This window comes from Dipodomys spectabilis, unplaced genomic scaffold (genome assembly GCF_019054845.1).
Source record: "Dipodomys spectabilis isolate Male_0828 unplaced genomic scaffold, ASM1905484v1 ptg000024l, whole genome shotgun sequence".
Taxonomy (NCBI): domain Eukaryota; kingdom Metazoa; phylum Chordata; class Mammalia; order Rodentia; family Heteromyidae; genus Dipodomys; species Dipodomys spectabilis.
In genome coordinates, this window is record NW_024870701.1 from 5159384 (window position 1) to 5179775 (window position 20392).

General features: G+C 48.3%; 1 protein-coding gene across 2 annotated transcripts in view; it reads left to right on the forward strand.

Annotated features, from left to right (window-relative positions):
* Positions 1-20172, forward strand: part of Cables1 (Cdk5 and Abl enzyme substrate 1) — a 94687-nt gene extending 74515 nt beyond the window's left edge. For both annotated transcript variants that reach the window (XM_042675313.1, XM_042675314.1), the window contains 6 exons: positions 4310-4406; positions 5441-5597; positions 6574-6677; positions 14548-14654; positions 16025-16232; positions 19032-20172. In XM_042675313.1, coding sequence (XP_042531247.1) covers positions 4310-4406; positions 5441-5597; positions 6574-6677; positions 14548-14654; positions 16025-16232; positions 19032-19172 — 814 coding nt within the window. In that variant the 3' untranslated portion in view covers positions 19173-20172. The remainder of the gene's footprint in view (positions 1-4309; positions 4407-5440; positions 5598-6573; positions 6678-14547; positions 14655-16024; positions 16233-19031) is intronic.
* The last annotated feature ends 220 nt before the right edge of the window (positions 20173-20392 follow it).

A 20392-nucleotide genomic window follows, 5' to 3' on the forward strand; every position in this document is an offset into this window, starting at 1 on the left:
AAGTGAGTCTCTGTATGTACGCATGTGCTCTTAATTCACACCCACTCATATCACAGCTAGCAACAGTCTTCTCCCTGAATGCAAACGAGAAAGTGTTCAGAAAAGTGTGCCCCTCAACCCCTTTTAGTCAGTGTTCTGGAGTGCTTGTGATTTTTGTTAATCAAGGCAGTGAAGTTTTTCACCCTATGAAAGTAGCAGATGCCAGTGTACCCGCCACGTTGCAAGAAACACCTCACTTCTGATTTGCTCTGTATGGAAGATTATCCCCCTTCCTCCCCACCTTCCCCCTCCCCACACAAGGCTAAAGGAAAGCTCAAATTGTTCATCCCAGAGTGTAGCTCCTGCATCGCACTCTTCACGGTGCTGTGGTGTAGGGTCTGGAGGCACCTGCCGTGCTAGGGCTTGGGGTTGCACTCTGATCACTGCTAACACTCCACCACTCCGTGACCCTCAGGCAGGCCCACTTCTTACATATGGTCTAGGAGCTTTGTTGAAGGAGTAATGAGGGAGTCCTGGGCAAGGTGTCCATTGCCTTCCATGGAAGGGATGTGGCGGGAGGGGTGGGGGGGAAGGATCCTCCTCTAAGGAGCCCTGTGACATCATTTCTTCCATCTCTGGGGCCTATAAGGTCAACGCTTCTGAGGTGCCAGGCAGAAAGACTGTTTGGAGAAAGAAAATGGGGGAGGCCAAGCCACATCATGAACTTAATCATATGTGACAGGTCGGGGGTGGGGAGAGTTACCCACAAGTGCAGCCAGAGTCCTGCCAAGCAAGCACCAAGCCTTAGTCAGATAAGCTTGTCCCCAGCCACCTGCGGCTACTTAACACTTAAAACTGCATCGGATTAAACGTGGGGTTCCTCATCTGCTGGCCGCATCGCAAGGGTCCTGTGCCCACATGTTGGGCAGAGGTTGTAGAGACCACTTCCATCATGGGGGGAGCCGGGATGGCTGCCCTGAGCCAGCACAGCTGAAGGTAGACTCCAGCTTCTGGCTCACTCAGCTCAACTCGAGCTCTTTGGAAAGTAGAATAATGGGAGGGGAAAAGCCAGCAGGAAGTGTGACACCATTCCAGCAGGGTCACACCAGTTCCCCAGAGAGCCTATGAGGTGCAGCCTGGCTCCACCTAATCTTCCACATGAGCCCTGGTGTCCTGAGTGCCTCAGGACACTCCAATGACTCTACTAATCCCCAAAGGGCTGGGGTGAGCTCATGGAGAGGAATTTTGGATTTTATGTGAGCACATTTTGTATTTTTTTTTTTTTTGTTCCTTGCTTCGTTTCTCTTGGGAGAAGCGTGGAAAAAGGAGGTACGGGAAAAGACATGGCTTGTTTGCTTTTGTTAAGGGTCATGTGCGCAGCTAACAGTCAGTGGACAGCCAGCAGGGGCAGAGCCTGTCCCAGGGATGGAGTGAGTGTGACAAGATGAAGACAGGTGAGTGGGGTGTGATAGGAAACACCCACAGCCCAGCGCTAGTGACTCACACCTGTCATCCTTGCTACCTGGGAGGCTGAGCTCTGAGGATCCTGAGCAGGAAAAGTGTGGAGACTTTTCTCTCCAGTTAGCCAGAGAAAAAGGCAGAAGGGGAGCTGTGACTCAAGTGGTAGAGCAAAAACGCTAAGGGACAGCACCCAGGCCCTGAGTGCCAGTCTCAATATTGGCACAGAAAGAAAAACAGCACCCATCTTCTATGCCATCTTGGTAAACCAGTACCAGCAGGACAGCCAGCTTACTGCTACAGTTTCTTAATGTATCACACACAGTAGACAATGGGTTGGGGCCTCCCGTCCTTCAGCCTATCACTAAGAAACATTCTTACTTAACCTTACTTTAATTTTTCTTCCCTTAGAAAAAAGTTCCCTAAATACTATTCTCTGTCCGACCAAATGAGAACAAAATGAGAAATAACTTAGGAGTGGCAGTGGGGTATGGGAGGACCCTGAATTCCAGGGTTGGGGTCTGGGAAGATAGGAGACCATTATAGCCAAGCTCAGATTCCCTTGCCTATTGGCTTCTGTACCAGCTAATTTTCCTAATCTGTGCCCAGATTCCTCTCCTTGCTCTCTTCTGCCCAGGGATCCTTTCCTCACCTTCCTGTTGAAGTTTTTCCTTTGTGGACATCTCCCTTGGTGAAGGCCCAGGCACATCCACGCTCTCCCTCCTTAATTGCCTTAGGCGGTCTGTGGGGAATCACATTGGGAAGCTCCTGCAGCAGGTGGAATGGTGGAGTGATGGTCTTAGGGGTGGAGTATGGTGTCTTGGCTAGGCCCTGCTTGCCTCTAGCCTGCTTGATCTTCCCAACGGTGAGCAGTCACGAAGTGTGTTTGGAAAGTGATGTGACTTAAGTGATCTTGGACCTCGCAGCCTTCCAGGAGTGTGGGCCCCATGGGTGGGGGGAGGGGAGCAGCAGAGAATACTAATACATGTGAAAGTAGTTCCCTTGCTCAGAACATTCGTGAAGGCTTCATTTGGATGACTTGTGTGTTCTAGCTAAGCGTTTACAGGGTCATATTCTATGCTGTAATTAATTACCTGAACTCATTTATGTTCATAGGGTATGAGCAGAAATATTGAGGGACATACAGTGATTAATAGTTCTCAGGGTTGGGGGTTGGAGGTGTCACTCAAGTGGCAGAATGCCAGCCAGCGAAGCGAACAGATCAGTTACTGAGTTCAAGTTCCAGTCTCAGAAAAAAAAAAATTCAGTGTTAAGAAAAGACACTAAAAACCTTACGAATACAAAGATGGAAGACTTGGGTACGTAGGTCGCTTGATTACTTGCTTTTGTTCTGCATAACTAGTGGTAGTTTGCAAATGGCAGTGTCATGGCCTCCCAAGAGACTATGTCCCCAATCTGACCATGCACTTGAGGTGTATTAGGAATCCAGTCTGTCCCAGAATGCCGTAGATGAAGGGGGGCTAAATTTGGTGTTCCTCTACATTTGAAAATCTCTCTCTCTTTCTTTCCTCTCTCTCTCTCTCTCTCTCTCTCTCTCTCTCTCTCTCTCTCTCTCTCTCTCTTCCTCCCTTTCTCTCTCTCCCTCTCTCCCCCTACCTTCCCCCTTGCCTTTCTTCCCCTCCCCTCCCCACTTTCTCCTCCTGTCCTCTCCTTTCTCCTCCCCTCCTTTCCTCTTTCTCTCCCTCTCGCTCCCTCTCTCCCTCCCCTCTCTTATTGTTATAACGCATTTGTCTTGCTTAGCTCTTGGCCCCTGAATATGGTGCCTCAGTGCAGGTCTCTTGGTGAGAACGCGGTGGTGCAGGGTGGCCCCCTCTAGAAGCACTGAGTGCCATGGAGATAAAAGGCAGAAGCCAGCTCCTCAGTAGGCTGCAATTTAGGATGCTTTGGGGGTGACGTAACCGTCTGGATGCTCAGGTTCCATCTTCTACAGGTTGTTTTGGGGGGGAGCTAAACCTCAGTAGATCATAGGGGTCCCGGACAGTTCTAACATTGAGCAGAGCTTGAGGTCTCCTGGAAGGAGGTCTGTTCTTTGACAAGCGCCTCGTGACCCACTAGAAACATTGGGTGCAGAACCAATCCTATCACCGACTATCATGGTGACCTTGGCACGCCACTTACCTACGCTGAGCCTCAATTTTTCTCTTCTATAAAATGAGTTATTAATAGTATTTCCTGTCTTACAGTCATCTTTGTTTTCTCTTATTACGGTAAGGATTGAACCTAGAGCCTTTTATATGCTGACAAGCACTCTACCACCAAACTGCAGCCTAGCCTTTAAAATTACCTCAAAGAAATTTAAAAATGAATAAAAAAGGCTTTGGAAATTGCACAGCATGATGCAAGAGGCTTATTATTCCTGGGGATTATTCTTCCCCCCCCCCCTCAGGGCTTGGCAAAGTTGTTGGGCTGAATATTGTGATATAAATCTTTTAGCTACTAGCAGTGGAGATGGGCATTTAGGATATTAATTGATCCTGTCTGATCAAGAGAGTGGCTTTCATCTAACAGCTTTCAAAAGAACTCAGCATCCCAGGAAACTCGCTGTCTCTAGCATTCCTGGGATACATCCCCACTTGATAATTGGCTTTCTCTTAAGAACTTAGGGGCCTTACTGGATGACCATTGGCTGCATCTGGCTTTAATCTTTATACTTGGGTTTCAGCTGTGTCAAGTGAAGGGAACAAAATAGAGCATCACTGACAAGCCCCCAAGGAAAGACAAAGGGACGTCCCACCCATTGCACCCCCATGGTCCTGCATCAGTGTGACTGTCATGTCTCGTGCAGTAAGCATCCTTTGTCACTCTTATGGGAGCACGAAGGAGTATTCTCCCTTTGGTTTGTCCTCTCCAGGGATCTGAAGTTGGATGGAGGGAGACAGTCAGCAGGCACCATGAGCTTGAAAGAGATCATTGGCCTGGAAGGTGTGGAGCTGGGTGCTGATGGCAAGGTAAGGCTCCGGGCTTTCACTCCGCAGGTGTTTACAGATGCCCTAAGGCAGAGGCAGTGAGCTAGACCATGAGACTCAGCTAGGAAGAAAGAAACAAGGTCTAGGGGCAGATTTCCAGCTGCCTATGCCAGTCAGAGTGCAGACAAAAATCCCACTGAGAGCCCCTGGTTCAGTACCAGTGGGCTGGGAGTTCCTTGGGTACATGTACAGTATTTCTCTGTTACCATTTACAGCTGCTTGTGCAATACTGACATGCTCATATACACATGTGCACATTCCAAGATGGACTGGGTGATTTAAGCACCCTTTGCAGTGGAACAAGGCAGTGTGGGGTTGAGTGTCATATACAGCACCAACCAGAAAAGCAAGAAGCCCACCATCCTTATCAGAACTCTGCTGGCCTGGTGTGTCCTAGAATTCTGTATTTGGTAGAGTATACAGAACAACACAAGGCCCAGGGCGGTGGCTCATGCCTGTAATCCTAGCTATGAAAGAGACTGAGATCTGAGGATCACAGTTGAAAGCCAACCTGGGCAAGAAACTCCTTGAGACTCTTAGGTCTAATTAAAACCAGCAGAAAACTAGAGTAGTAGAGGCGTGGCTTAAGTGGTAGAGTGTTAGCCTTGAGTGAAAAAGGGACAGTCCCCTGAGTTCAAGTCCCAGTACACACACACACACACACACACACACACACACACACACACACACACACACACACACACACACACACACACACACACACACACACACACACACACACACACACACACACACAATATGTTAATATATCTGTCCTATAACAGAAGCAGTTACACTAGCTAGGGTCCATGAGCACTGTACATGCCCTCAGGTCCAGGTGAGGTTTTGGCACAGTGAATACCAAAGCAAACTGCTTTGCTGAGTTTTCAGATCTCAGTTGAGAACTGTACATTTAAAAACACAAATCTGCATTTGGAGCGGCAGGATAGCCTGGGCAGAAGCCTTAGCCTTGCCGGGGAACAAATCACTGATTGATTTTTACCTTCACCTTTTAGACGGTTTCTTATACCCAATTTCTGTTACCCACCAATGCCTTTGGAACCCGGAGAAATACCATAGACTCCACCTCCTCCTTCTCCCAATTCCGTAACCTGAGCCACCGCAGCCTCTCCATAGGCCGGGCCAGCAGCACCCAGGGGAGCCTCGACACAGGTAACCTCAGCCTGGTGGGATGTGGTAATGTGTGCAGTGTAGGTGGTGTCTCTCCTTGTGGGGACTGGAGGACACGTAGGTGCCCACAGGCAAGAGGACTCCGGGGAAAGCTTGATCTTCCGTCATGGTCATCTCACAAGCAAGTCATAGGTAATTTCTCTGGACAAAGCCTAGGCCATCTGCCCCATACAGAGATGGCTGGCTTCCCAACTTTTCCTGACCACTCAGCTCTTCCTTCACCCAGTTATGTCCCCCAATATCATGGTGCTTGGCTTTGGGGGTTCCCCTCCCCCGCAAATAACTGGAACCCACAATGCAGTATCAGGATCAGGTAGGAGTTTGTTTATGGTTATTATAGTACATAAGCTGAGTGAGCCATTGAAGGAAGGTTTGTGTACTTGGGCTCTGCCCACACTAACTTCTGTAAGAATCAACATGAGGACAAAAACTCATTAGGAAGCCATCATTTCTGTTCTCAGCAATTCCAGGTGAATGAGCTGTTCCCCAGGTCAGCTGGCCTCTGTGTTGACACCAACTGGGTTGTTTATAGCTGTGTGCCTTGGTGGCTGCTCTGGTTTGCGTTCATCCCCCCATTGTGGCCTGCCTGGAAGCTTGCATCCCAACTCATGCTCCTAGACCAAGTCTCGTAATTGGTCTTCAAGTTTAGAAAAGGAGCCTTCTCTGGGCTGTGCTGAGTCTCCAGGCATCTGTGCATGTGGTAGTCTGTGAGAAGGTTTTTGTTGTCCTGAGTCAGGGAGTTTTCTAAAATGGAAAATGTCAGAATGGTAAGAATTTGTTGAGGTTTTGGTGAGGGGATCTACCTCAGTGAGAAGTCAGCTTTAATAAAAAAAAAAAAGCCAGTGATGTGACACTGAGCCAAATGCCTGTCTTCAAAAACTGTAACTGGCATTCTTCCAGCAGCCTCTGCCTCAGGAAGTCCAGGGCCCCTACTTATCATTCTGAATGTGATCTTCAGGTAGTGACCCAGGAGACTTTATGGACTATGACCCAAATCTCTTGGATGACCCCCAGTGGCCTTGTGGCAAGCACAAGCGAGTTCTCATCTTTCCTTCTTACATGGTGAGTAGCATTGGATGGATGGATGGATGGATGGGTGGATGGGTGGATGGGTGGATGGATGGGTGGATGGATGGATGGGTGGGTGGGTGGATGGGTGGGTGGATGGGTGGGTGGATGGATGGATGGATGATGGATGGATGGATGGATGGGTGGGTGGGTGGATGGGTGGATGGATGGATTGATGGATTGGTTCACTCATCCTTGCAACCGCCTTGGACAGCTTGCCTGCATTCACAGCCTTGAGATGGAGCTCTGTCTGAGGCATCTTGTTAAGGAGCTTTCAAGGGGGCATTACTTATGACAAGACCAACCTGGGGTCCAGGATCTTGTTGGTCCCCTGGCCTGCAAACATTATTTTAGGGTTATTTTAGGTTGTTACCAGTGTGTGTGAAAACTACCGGCTGGGCCAGCATTCCCCTCTGGGAAGGCATGGCCGAGCTGACACACTGACAGACCCTGTTGCAGGCAGGACCCACCCATCAAGCTGAGCCACGTCTGGATCCACTAGGTAACCGAGGTCCGCCCCTTGCATGCCAAACCATTGGCACCAGGCTGGAGACGACAGAATTCTCTCTTGGGAAAGTGAAAGTAGGACACTGTGGGTGTTAAATGCAAGCCCTCTCCTTGCTGTTTTTACTTCACAGACTCTTCCTGTTTTTCCCTTGGTATAATTTTAGTTTCTGCTTTTGTTTGACCATCTTTCCCGCCACCGATGGCTGCCGTTCCTCCAGATACCAGGAGGGCCTGTCAGGGTCCCATGTACTTTGGGCTCTCGAGCTGCCTCGATTCCAAGACTAGCAGAGCGTTGGCTGCTGTGGGAGGAGGGGACAACTAGGTGTGTCCTGCATAGCATGAATGCGGAGAGTGCCAACCCAACATGCCCTCAATGCCTTCTTCACTCTGGCAGGGTGGGCAAGCTGACTTCTTTCTCCTGTGGTTCCCTCACTCCCAGTGCTCTTTGCACTCACCTTGCATTGAACAGACAATCATTGTTCTGGGCTTTCGTGTGTGGAGGTGCTGTAGTGCAGACCAACCCACAGATTCAAAGGACACTGCACTTAGTGCTTAGCATTCTCAGCTGAGCACTCGGCTTGGCTGATTACTTTCCACATACATCCTCCTGTGATTTAGCCCAGCATCCAGAGGTCCTCCTGACATGCCACAGGAAGGCAGAGGTATTTAAAAATGACCCTAGTACTGCTGGGCACCAGTGGCTCACACCTATAGTCCTAGCTACTCTAGAGACTGAGATCTGAGGGTCAAAGTTGGAAGCCAGCCTGGACAAATGATCAAGACGCTTATGAGTTAACTATAAAAAGCCAGAACTGGAAGTGTGGTCAAGTGCTAGAGCACCAGCTATGAGTTCAAAAGCTGAGCAAGAGCTGAGTGTTGATGGCTCCCACCTACAATCCTAGATCTCAGGAGGCTGAGATGAGGATGGAAGTTCAAAGCCAGCTGGGGCAGGAAAGTCTATGAGACTCTCTTCTGCAATTAACCACCAAAACCCAGAAGTGGAGCTATTGCTCAAATGGTAGAGTGCCAGCCTTGAGAGAAAAGCTAAGGGACAGTGTGCAGGCCCTGAATTCAAGCCCCAGGATACTCCCTCCTCCCCTAGCCCTCCCTCTCACATCTCTCTTTCCTCTCTCCTCTCTCATTTATTAAGTAACCTTGGCAGGAAACTGGCTTGGAGTCTGAGTTAGGCTCTCATAGTTAGTTGAAAGATAGGAAGTGGGCGTCTGAGGCTACAAATCCTGGATCAGGATGCTTTTCACTTTGACCTTTTCTGGTCATGTCTGAACTCACTGTCTGCTGGGACTGCCCACTAAGGGCAGAAGTGACGCTAGTTGTTTTGATCAGTATCTGAATAGTTATTTAGGTACCTAAGAGGAAATGAAGGTGCAATGCTTCCAACTGACTTAGGTTGGGTGCAGAGGCTTCCTATGGGCACGTTTTGTCTGGTGATAACACTGACTTACGCTTTAACAAGCTAGGTTTCTTTTTTGGGGGGAGGGGAGGCGTCCAGTTGTGGGTCCTGAACTCTGGGCCTGGGTGCTGTCCCTCAGCTCTTCAGCTCAAGGCTAGTGCTCTACCACTTGAGCCACAGCACCACTTCCGGCTTTTTTCTTTTTGCTTATGTGGTGCTGAGGAATCGAACCCAGGGCCTCATGCATGCAAGGCAAGTACTTTACCACTGAGCCACCTTCCCAGCCCCCTTGGTTTCTTTCTTAGATGATTTCATTGTGAGCTTTGAGGTTCTGGCAGGAGTGAATATATATGTCCATCCATGTTTGTCTGTCTATCCTACTTGGACAGTGTTCTGGATGACTTTCCAGTTTGAATATGTGTCCTGTCCTTATGTTCCCAGATGGCTCATTCTTTCTCTTGCATGGGATGTGTAGTATGTGCTCCCTGTGAGAGTCCATGCTGTAGAGACTGTTATTTCTCATCTGCTGATTTTCCTGGTCAGCTCTGGGAGACCTCCATGCTTCTCTCCTGGCTGCAAATGTCAGTACTGTGCTAAAAGGCAGGAAATCTACTGTAAATTGTCAGTAATATGTGTGACAAAGAGCCTTATCCCTGCTCCCCAGGACCCTTTGGGCATTTGCACTGAACTTGTAGGAATGAGAGTATGGAGCTTTTTTTGTATGTTCGCTTTGTTTTTGTGTGCTGGGTAACAGAATTTGCACACTCAGCACACTGTGCCAGATTCCCACGGTGCTTCCTCATCCAGTGGACAACTACCCCAGCCCCCATTCTCATTGACGTGGGGTGAGTAGGGAATCGCTCATGTAGATGAATCACTATAGTCAGGAGGAGGGTATGGAAGGAGCCATCTTACAAAGGTGACAGATGAGGCAGAGGGTCAGAGGTTGGGCTTCCTACATGGGAACACTGTATAAAAAAGACCCTTTATGTACATGCGTGCACATGCGCACGCACACACACACACACATCACACCAGGTGCAGGGAGCTGCAGTTAGGATAGGCCAGAGACTCCCAAAATGGGCCGCAAGAGTTAGAGGATTGGGCTGGGAAGGTGGCTCAGTGGTAGAGCGCTTGCCTTGCAAGCCTGAGGCCCTGGGTTTGATTCCTCAGCACCACATAAGCAAAAAGAAAATAGCTGGAAGTGGCGCTGTGGCTCAAGTGGTAGCCTTGAGCTGAAGAGCTGAGGGACAGCGCCCAGGCCCAGAGTTCAGGCCCCACGACCGGACCCAAAAAAAAAAAAGAGAGAGGATTATCTGAGCTTTGGGGCCCATTTGGCCCCTTAGAGGAAAGCTCTGCCTAGACAGATGGAGGAGTGTTATACACTCTCCCTCATTGTCAGCAGGCAGCCATCAGGCTGTGAGGCCAGGCTGTGCTGCCCACAGCCCCCGGGGCTTCCTGCTGCCACCTCTGCTTGCTGATGGGAACAGAGCCAGGGACCACCCAGACTCAGGGCCCTACTGCCTTCTCTCAGGCCCCCAGGGCAGGCCCAGCTAGGCCAGCCCAGTAAAGGGCCTGGAACCTGAGACTCTGACCCCGGAAAGGAGGCTAATGTCCTGCATTTTGACATCTCCTGATTACATGGAATGTCAGGCTCTGAGGTACCTGGGAGTTCTCCACAGAAGCAAGCAACTCAAGTTGAGAAGTGGACCTTTTCGTCACCAGTTCCCACGGAAGCCATACGAGGTGTGGTTTATACCTATGCCCATTCTAACTACAGTCCTGTGAATTCTCTTACCACCCTCTGATTCAGATATAGGACAGTCTTATCCCAGCCATCCTAAAGCCACTGCTCTTCCGACTTAGGCCACTGTATTTATTCGGTCTTACCTATTCTGAACTTCATGCAAGTGAGATAGCAGTGTATGTACCTTCGTTCACACCTTCTGAGATTCACGTTTTTTTCTTTTTCTATGTATGGCTAGAGGCACCGGGAGGCTCCTCCACCCCTGTTATTAAGGGATGTTTGAGTTGTTTCCAGTACATGGTATCGTGAACACTGCTGCTGTGCACATTCTTACTCAAGACTTTTTGTGGGAATATGTTTTCATTTTTCTTGGGTAAACAGCACCTCGGCAAATAATGGGATTTGAATCATTCAGTACTAAGCAGGTAGTTGGATATATATTCTCATTAGCGTTCGTAAAAGGGACACTCACCGCCACAGTTTGGTCATGTCTATAAGTTGGAAAGGGCCAGAGGTGAAGCCTGTCATTTACAAAGCAGAAATGGTACCCTTTTGAAAAGTGGCTGTGCACTGTATTTTTTAACATTGGTCCAGGCATGTCAGTCCTAGGACCAGCCATTGTGAGAGGCTGATCTGAAAACTCAGGCGGGTGTGGAGGCCATATTGTAGCTACTCCTGTGGTTTGGCCTGCCAGGCTCTAGAAGGTGACCACAGAATGTGAAAACGAGTGCTTGCAGGTCCTTGCAGGGAGTTGTCTGTGTGGCTAGAAGGTCACAACCGGATGCTTCCAGCCCTCTGCCCTGCCTGGCATATAATTTTCACTAAAGAGTGGTTATTTATCATTAGGACCTGGCACCTCGCGTTGGTGTTGGTTTTCACTTTTCCTCCCTTTGTGGGTGTAGAAAGCAATGAGGAGAGAGCGCTGAATTGTTGTAAGGCCAATAAGTATTAACCCTATCTGAATGGGTTTCTGGAATCATCTCCTTACCCAGAAAGACAGCTCTCTTGTTGCTTTGATATTAGAAAGGAATCTTACTAATATCCCTTCTGGTGTCTCTCATGTATACACACCACAGGAAAATAGCTGCTGGATTGGTCTCCAGGACCAACTTCCTGCGTTCTATGTACTTCATATCAAAATCTTAAGGGCTCATGGAAAAAGCCTGCCATGAATTCCCATCCCTGGTGCTGTGGGAAAATGTCTTAATTTTCCAGGACACGGTGAGATACTCAGCAGTAGAAATAAAATGACTCAAAAAATGAAAGATTAAGTTGGGAACTGGTAGTTCATGCCTATAATCCTAGCTATTCAGGAGACTGTAATCCCGAAGATAGTGATTTGGAGACAGTCTAGGCAGAGAAAGCCAGTAGACTCCATCTCTAAAATTACCAGCAGAAGGCAGGCTCAAGTGGTAGAACTTTAGCCAAGGGAGCACAAAAGCCTTGAGATGAAACCCACAAGATGACCAAACACTAGAGTGAACTTAACCTATCATGCTTGCTGCTGGACTCCGTCTTACTGTTTTTTAAGGTTGTGGTGATGGCTTAGGCTCCCAATTGGCCTGTCTGCAGAGTAATTGGTTGGGAAATGAAGCAGCTTCTCTAGCAAGGCCCCTTTGGGAACTCTGAAGCGTCTGGATGCTTGACATTTCCATTTGGGAAGGTAGACCTGCTTTGAGAAAATGAATACCGCATTACAAAAGCACAATTGCTGGACTTGTCTGATAGTAACACACACTAGATGGTTTCTTTGTAAAAAAAAAAAAATTCAAGGTGGGCAGCATCTGCTACCAACACTTCCCCCTCCTGATCTGTGCCCAGGGTAACGTGAACCTCAAACCAGTTCATGTCAGTGAAGGAGCCTACAGGACTATTCCCCTAAAAGAGGAAAGACTTAAAGTCAACCTAGAGTCCTGGGTTTGGAATTTGAGGGGTAGAAAGAGCAGCTAAGGCAGCCCCAGACCGTGCAAGCCTCCCGCTCGCTCAATCCCATAGTTTCCTTATCATCGCTGTCCTCCTAGAGAAAAGGATTAAATGCATAGAACAGCTGAAATGCCCATCTGTTGGTGGTTGGAGAGATTTCGTCCAGGGCCACCCCCTCTGCTTAATTACCTGAACAAGCACAGAACATCTGCTTTCCCAGTGCCCAGCTGAGCTGAGCGTGCTGATGGCTCTCAGAGAAGCACAGTGGAAGCAGAAGGGCTCCGAGTTTGCCAGGCTGCTGGTGAAGGATCTGCCCACATCATTGCCTTCTAGCCCTTCCCTTCCCAGGTACAGCAGGGAGGTTGAGGCATGGAGGGAATACATACATGTCCAGGTGTCTAGCTAGCACCTGGGTGTAGTCGTCCCGAGGCTGGAACCCAACCTGGGGGAAGGAGTAGACTCAGGCCAAGGGAGAACAGCCCCAAGTCTGCAGCAAGCTTGCACCCATTCAAGACTGCTATGAGCATTCCTGTGGAGAATGGAGGCCAGAGCTGCTCCAGGCCCCAGAAGGAAGCACCTTTTCTGTTTCTTATCAAATCGACCAGCAACCTATCAACTTGGACCCAGTGCAGCACTGGCGGGCATATGTACCCCTATGCTCTGCCATTGCATCCCAACCCTGCCCTGAGAGGCCTTTCCTTCACAATACTGCAGTTGGCTTGCATTCAGATTTGGTTCCTTGGAGGCCTCTTCTTTCCCTCATGGTGAGTCAAGCTATGCAATAGACTTGGGAGCTTCTTCTAGTTGGATAACCAAGTTGAGGGCTTTTTCTTCTTTTAGAGTATCCATACCTCTGCCGGGCCATCCTAACTTGGTTTCCAATATCCACCAGCAGGGTAGGCCGGGTAGGGCACCTTTGTGAACTGTATTTTTCCCCAGCTGACTTTCCCTTCTTCCTCTTTGTGCTGAGTACACATGGCTTCCCTCCAGCCAGGCAGCTTTGAGGAAGTGAAGTCAGGTGACACTAGTCCAAGAGCAGGAGGGCCACCTCTGCACAATGCAAGTGCATGGTGCTTGACTACCCATCATCCATTACGCAGCCCGGCTGCTGCCTGCTTCAACTGTGGACTGAGAGGAACCCCTTCATGAGGCGAATCCCTGGTAGCAATAAATCAGACCATCCCAGACCAGGACCAGAGCCTGGTTTAATTATACTATAAAACAAAGTGCTACTCTGGCAAAAGCCCAGGCATCACAAGTTTGCACTCATACAATTGGAATATAGTGGGTGAGCTCAAAGCATTGGGCCTCACATTTCATTTATTGTCTCTCAAATCAGAAGTGGGGGGCGGGGAGCAGCTGGTAATCTCACCTGCAGCTCTGTCTCCCCGACTGCTTCCCCCATTCCCATGCATCATGACCTCCATACAGCAGAGAGCATTCTTCAGTACCTGCAGTCTAAGCCAGGGATGGCCTCAACATGCAGAATGTTTACATGAGGGTAGATTGTCTCTTAGGAGCCACCCGCTCGGATTTTGTGTCGCCAGCAGTTGGGTATGAGCAGGACATAGAGTAGCCTTGAAGATCAGGTGTTCCTCAGCCATCAAGGAAGATAAAAGCCAGGTGAGGAAACTGAGGCCCAAATGCATAAGCAGGTTACACTGGGCCACTTGGATGCTGCATGGCAGAGCCGGGTTGAAGCTCAGAGGTCTGTTCTTTCCCACTGAGCTCAGAGAGGTGAGGACAAAGGCAGCGCTGACGAGAGCCAGGGCCACAAGCAGAAGAGGCAGGGAAAGGAGACTCTCATAAAGTCCTCCCTCAGGCCACAGTTAAAGCTGCCAACTCTTCTTGGCAGAGTTGGGGGCTCAGAGTCTAACTGATGAGGACAAGTATGCATCCAAACCCAGCTGTAAACTATTGTGGTGGGCAGAACTCTAAAGATGCTCTAATCCCCTAGTTACCTTGGAATGCGTCTTTGTAGGGGCAAAAAGATTATTGCAGATGTGAATTAGTTAGGATGAGGTCAGATGCTTGCGGACCTGATGCACAGTGAGTGTGGCCTCATCCTGCTTATAGTGGTGACTAATTCCCATCTGCTTCCAGAAGGCCACTTTCCTCTTCATGCTCCTGGACTTGGTGGAGCCCTAGTTTTGGCTGTGATCTGACTTTCCCCATTGTGTCATGTTTTTTGAAGTCGTAAGCTGGCCATAACCCTTGGGGTATCATTCATACACATGACCTTTACATAGAGTGACTTCTTTCCTGTTCCATTCTAGACCACAGTGATTGATTACGTGAAGCCCTCAGATCTCAAGAAGGACATGAATGAGACATTCAAGGAGAAGTTTCCTCATATTAAGTTAACGCTCAGCAAAATAAGGAGGTAAGGAAGGCTTGTGAGCCCTGAACTGTTCTCTCCAACCCTTCCTCAGCTCATGTACTTTGTACAGTGGGCCTTTGTCCTTTGGGTCTTATCCAGAACAACCTCTCCTGATGCTGACTGACTCATGCCTGGGCGTGGTAGGAGTGTCCAGGGCAGCGGCATAAAAAGCCAAATTCTTGCCATCCAATGAACACAGTTGGAGATGCCTGCATGTAGCTTCCCAATTCTGTAAGCCTGAGCTTATGGAAAAACTCCGAATCAGCTGAATTCAAGTGTCTGCTTTCTCCAACGTCTGCTTTCTCCAACGTAGGCAAAGCCAAAGCAAGCTAAGCTGGTATCTTCAGGTGTGAGATAACTTTACCACAGTCACCCACTCCAGTAACAACAGCAAGGCCTTGTCTTTGAGTAGTCATAAAGCAGCCCAGAGATAGGTCTGTGTTGACTATCAAGCTAATTGGACTGGCTTTGTGGTGACCCACGTCTGCCAGCCACGTCGTCAACATGACCAACCCAGCCAGGCCAGCGAGGAGCTGACTTGTGTTGTGGCAGAATCCCAGTATGTGTGGATGTGTGTGGCAGACAGAAACTAGACTGGATGTTAGAATATGTGCCAACATTGACACCAGTGAGTGTCCTCATACAGATGAGATTCTGACATGTTCCAGTACAAAGTAACAGTACAAAGTACTCACCTTAGTTTTAATGAATCTTATCGATATTTGGCAGAGGTTAGAGCACGTTCCCTCATTGACCTTGGACAGCACCCCTCCTAGCTTGCAGGGTGATTTTAGGATATCTGTGTGCTCACCGAGTCCTTCCATGTCCCATGTGACATTTGCGGCACCCAGGCTTGTCCTTTGCCCTCTGGACATGGCAGTTTGGCAGTGCTGGGTCTAGTAATCGTGGTCACCAGGTGCTGACAGCTACTCAGGAAGTGGAGATCTGAGGATCGCAGTTCAAAGCCAGCCCTGACAGAAAGTAAAGTCTATGAGACTTTGATCTCCAATTAATCATTTAATTAAAAACAACAAAACAGAACTGGAGCTGTGGCTCAAGTAGTAGAATACTAGTGTTGAGCGAAAGAGCTAAGGAACAAAGCCCAGAACCTGAATTCAAGCTCCAGTATTGACACACAAAAAAATAGCAAAAGCGTACATGGCCTAGGCAGCCAAACCAGCAAAGAAGAGCCTCGAGCCCCAACTTCCATGTCTGTAACGCAGCCTGCACAACCTAGGGATTTCCTTCCATTTTTCACCTTCCTGGGGTAAGAAAGAGAAGATGCTTCCCATATGGAGCTGTCATCTTTTGGGACCCCTACAACTCCTCAGCCCTTCTCACGGGACTCTTCCCTGCTTCCCCTCTTCCTCTAGTCTGAAACGAGAGATGGGGAAGCTCGCCCAGGAGGACTGTGGTTTTGAGGAGCCCACGGTGGCCATGGCTTTTGTCTACTTTGAGAAGCTCGCCCTCAAGGGAAAGCTAAACAAGCAGAACAGGAAGCTTTGTGCAGGAGCCTGTGTGCTGTTAGCAGCTAAGATTGGAAGTGACCTCAAGAAGCACGAAGTCAAGCATTTAATTGACGTAAGTATGTGTTTACAGCAGAGGGATGTTACACTTGGACAACCAAAGAGCCCCGGTACTGGGGCACAAAAATCCATTCTTTGATACTGTGGGGGTACAGTCATTCTCTCAGCCACGGGTGCAGCAAGGGGTCTTGCGAGCATCTGATAGGCACCACGCCTACCATCTTGCTCCCCTCCTCTTTGGGAAATGGTATGGTTTTGATGGACTGCTGTATCCTTTCTTTAAAGGGAAAAGTCCATCAAAGCAAGGAAACCCTTCTAGGGTAGATATATGAATATCTGTTTTAAAATAGTATTTTTTAAATTGATGAGCAGTAAAGCATTCAGGAGTTGTCATTAAATAATGTTACTCACAGTTCCCAAGAAGAAGCACATCTTAGCTTTGACTGCCATAACAAAATACTGTGCTTGTTTCTTGTACTTCTAGAGGCTGGCAGAGCTAAGGTCAAAGTACCAGCTGCTTCTATTCCTGAGACACTCTTCCTTGCTCACAAATGTCTTTCTGTGCCCTTCAATGTAGAGAGAGACTGCTCTCAAGTCTCCTCATTTAAGGACACTAATCCCATTGGGAAGGCCCCATCCTCATTGACCCACCTGAACCCATTACCCTCTCCCCCAAGAGGCTTTACTTCCTAATACCATTACATTGGTATTGGGGTGGCAGGCCACCAATACTCCATGTGCTGGGTATGACATGCTGGACATGGCATGGGAAGCCAAGCAGAGAAGTACTAGGTTAGGCCAGGAGGCAGAGGGAAAGAACTATGGGCAAGATCCTGTATTATAATTCCCACAGGAAGGAATGATTGCAAGGGGTATAGGTCTCTACTTACGGAATACCTGTCCTGGAGGTGGTTTGCAAGTGTGAACTCTGGATTCATAGGCTTGCATTTTACACGCATGCTGGTGTGGCGTCATTGACTGAAGTATTGGCTAGGAAGGGCAGTTGCTCTCGGGTCAGCAAGATGTCCCAGCATCTCAAAACAGCAGGCGAAGGAGGGTTACACAATGCTCTGTATGTTTTACTATCCAGCTGTCTTTAGTAGCAAAGGAGAAAAAGCAGAAAGGGAGCTAACGTAAGGACTCGCCATATTTCAAGAAAAGAGCACACATGCTTTAGGGTTGTGTTACTTTCTGAGGGGCATGATAAAACCTTTGCCGTCTCACCCTGCATACAAATTAGCTTTGTCCAGTGCATCTACAGTATACTCAGACTTGCTTCAGTCACTCCATCTCATTCATCAGATTGACTGTCTTAGTGTCACAGGACTCCTGTTCCTCAGTTAACCTGTGGTAGCCCAACAATGTCCTGTTCCTCAGTTAACCTGTGGTAGCCTAACATTGTCCCAATGCCTCACATCATGTGCCTAATTCACCTGACATCGCAAATGCAGGGCAATAAGACACTACAAGAGTGAACCCATTCTGGTAACTTTCACTGCAGTATGTTATTCTCTTATCAGTACCTAGTTTGTAAGTTAAGCTATCATCATTCTCTTATCAGTACCTAGTTTATAAGTTAAGCTATCATATTCTGTAAACCATCATATACTTACCTGGTCTGGTACTATCCATAGCTTCAGGCTCCTGCTATAGAGAGTGGAAAATATCCCCTCCAAGCCATCCTCTCATTCCCCATAAGATAAGGTGAATGCCTATATCTTATTTCTTGTTGAGCTAATGAGTCTCTAGATAAAATTATAAGTGACACACATTTAACCATGGTGAATATACCACACCACAAAAGCTGATGGTATTAAAACAGAATATATAGCAGTCAGGCTTTGGCAAGCCAGCAGCAGCAGCAGCAATAAACCTAAGAGCCCAGGTAGAATCTAACTGCAGGTCAACAGTTGCTCTGTTGGGGAGGTAGCTTTTGGCTTAATGAAAAGGCAGAGTTTCAGCTGGAGCAGACTGTCTCAGCACAATGAGGCCTTCCTGTCCCCACTCCCTCCCACTGTTCTCTCCAGCGTCTCCTGCTGTGGGGTAGATGGGTGTGGGAACCACTGGCCACTCAGCTGTGTAGCACTGGAAAGGAGGAGCACTTAAGAAGGACCATGTTCCCTGTGAGGAAGATGAAAAGCTTGGATTGCAAGTTGGTCATCTCACCTGTTGAGAATCCGCAAGGGGTTGTGAGTGGTGTGGACGAGGTGCACTGTGGTGTTAGTTCTGCCTCTGTCCTGTAAGAGTTGAAATCTGGCTTTTGTGCTGGCATTGAAGTTTTCCATCCACGTGACCTTGGGCAAGTGGTCTTGACCTCTGGAGCTTGTGTTCTTCTCTGTAAATTAGAGATAAAATGCAAACTCAGCCTGTGGAGATGGTTAGAGAATTGGATGAAGTTGTGTGACGAGTCTCCAGGTAGACCAAGGGCACAAGTGCGTCACTACCAGGACTGAAGGCAGGAGTGAGATGATTAAAGCTTTGTACCTTGGTCTTAGGAGTTGGGTTCTCCTCTTGGAATCAGGTTAGTGACCACGGAAACAGGCTATTAGAAAGTGAGGTCACCCTCTTCTAGCCTTCTGCATGCACTTGCTTGCCCTTCTTTCCACTGCAAGCTTAAGCAGCACAAGGCCCTCACTCACCAAGATGCAGATGCCAGACCTTGTGCTTCTCAGCCTCTAGAACCTCTTACTCTTTATACATCACTCAGTCTCAAGTTTTCTGTTGCTGAAGAAAACCTGTCAGTGAGTTTCTCCATCAGCATTCATTAGCCGATAAAATAAATGGTACTTGAAGAAAACAGGATTTTCCTTTCAAAACTGAATGAATTTTCATTATCTAATTTTTTTGTATGCAGAAACTGGAAGAGAAATTCCGGCTGAACCGACGAGAACTGATTGCCTTTGAATTCCCAGTGTTAGTGGCCTTGGAATTTGCACTTCACTTACCAGAGCATGAAGTGATGCCCCACTACAGACGCCTGGTCCAGAGCTCCTAGCACAGGGGCCACGGGGCCATGGACCTCTTCCTGTGAGCGCAGAGGAGCAGCACTCACTACTACAAAGGCAGAAATAGAACTGCAAGTACCAAGCTGCTTTTTCTCTGTGTGTTCGTGAAGAAAAGTTTCAGGACTGAAACTTCAGGGATTCTTTGGTCTAGCTCGCCAAGGGGAGAGGAGAGCTGTTTACTACTGAGAACAAGCAAGAAGAGTGGCGTGCTGAGGATGGCCGAGGTTCATCTAGCTACCCATGAGCAGAACTCCTAACTGCTTCCCAGGCCTCACCCTCCTCCGCCCGGGCACGCATGAGCCCTGCCAGCGTGAAGTGCTAGAGCAGATCAGGGAGGGGAATGAAGGATTTTTGAAAGGTCTGCTTTCATGTGTCAAAGGGCGTGCCAATCTGTGTTTGTATCCCCATTGGAAGTGCACTTTCCCCAGGACATGTGGCTGTGAGCCATATGAATGTATAAGTGTCTCAAACAAACCACGTCTAGTCTCAACCCCCAAAGCCAGTCCCCACCTGCTGGAGAAGGACTTTGACATTAATCACTCACTTCCGGATTGAGATCTCGAGCTCTTCAGAAATGACCTTGTTTCTGTGACTGTGCCTGTCCCCAACTGGACAAAGAAGACCGTTTCTTAAGTGTTGGATGAATCGCAAAAGCCTGGAGTGTGGCACGCTCTGTACCTTCCTGCCTCTGTCACACTATGTGTGTCTGGTTAAGCTGCACCTGCAGCCATGGGAACGCTGGCAGGGGAGGTACACGCCAGTGTGTGTATATTCCTGTGCTCTATGTTAGAGTGCATCATAAGCACATTTATTGTGCTGAATATATATGTATAGATATATGTTTTATAAAAATCCGGTCTTGGGGTAAGTCGCATGATTGGTGTTTTGTGGCTTTTGCAACTGGGACAGATGCATTTCAAGCTGCGGTTGGATTAAAGGATGAGGCACCGGCTCTTATTTCCACATACCCAAGGTCCTTAGCACAGAAACCTAATTGTGGCTTGTCCTGATACTCTAGGATCACCTGTACTGAGGCCTTGTCACCACAAGATAGAGGTACAACTTTACTGCAGAAAGCTTGTGACCATGGAAAGAGAATTAAAATATTTTATGGTTTTTTATATAGATATATAAGTTTGTATGTGTAGACTTGTCTAATCAGTCACCTTGGCCCTCCATGGCTAATCCCCCTGCCTTTATCCTCACAGGT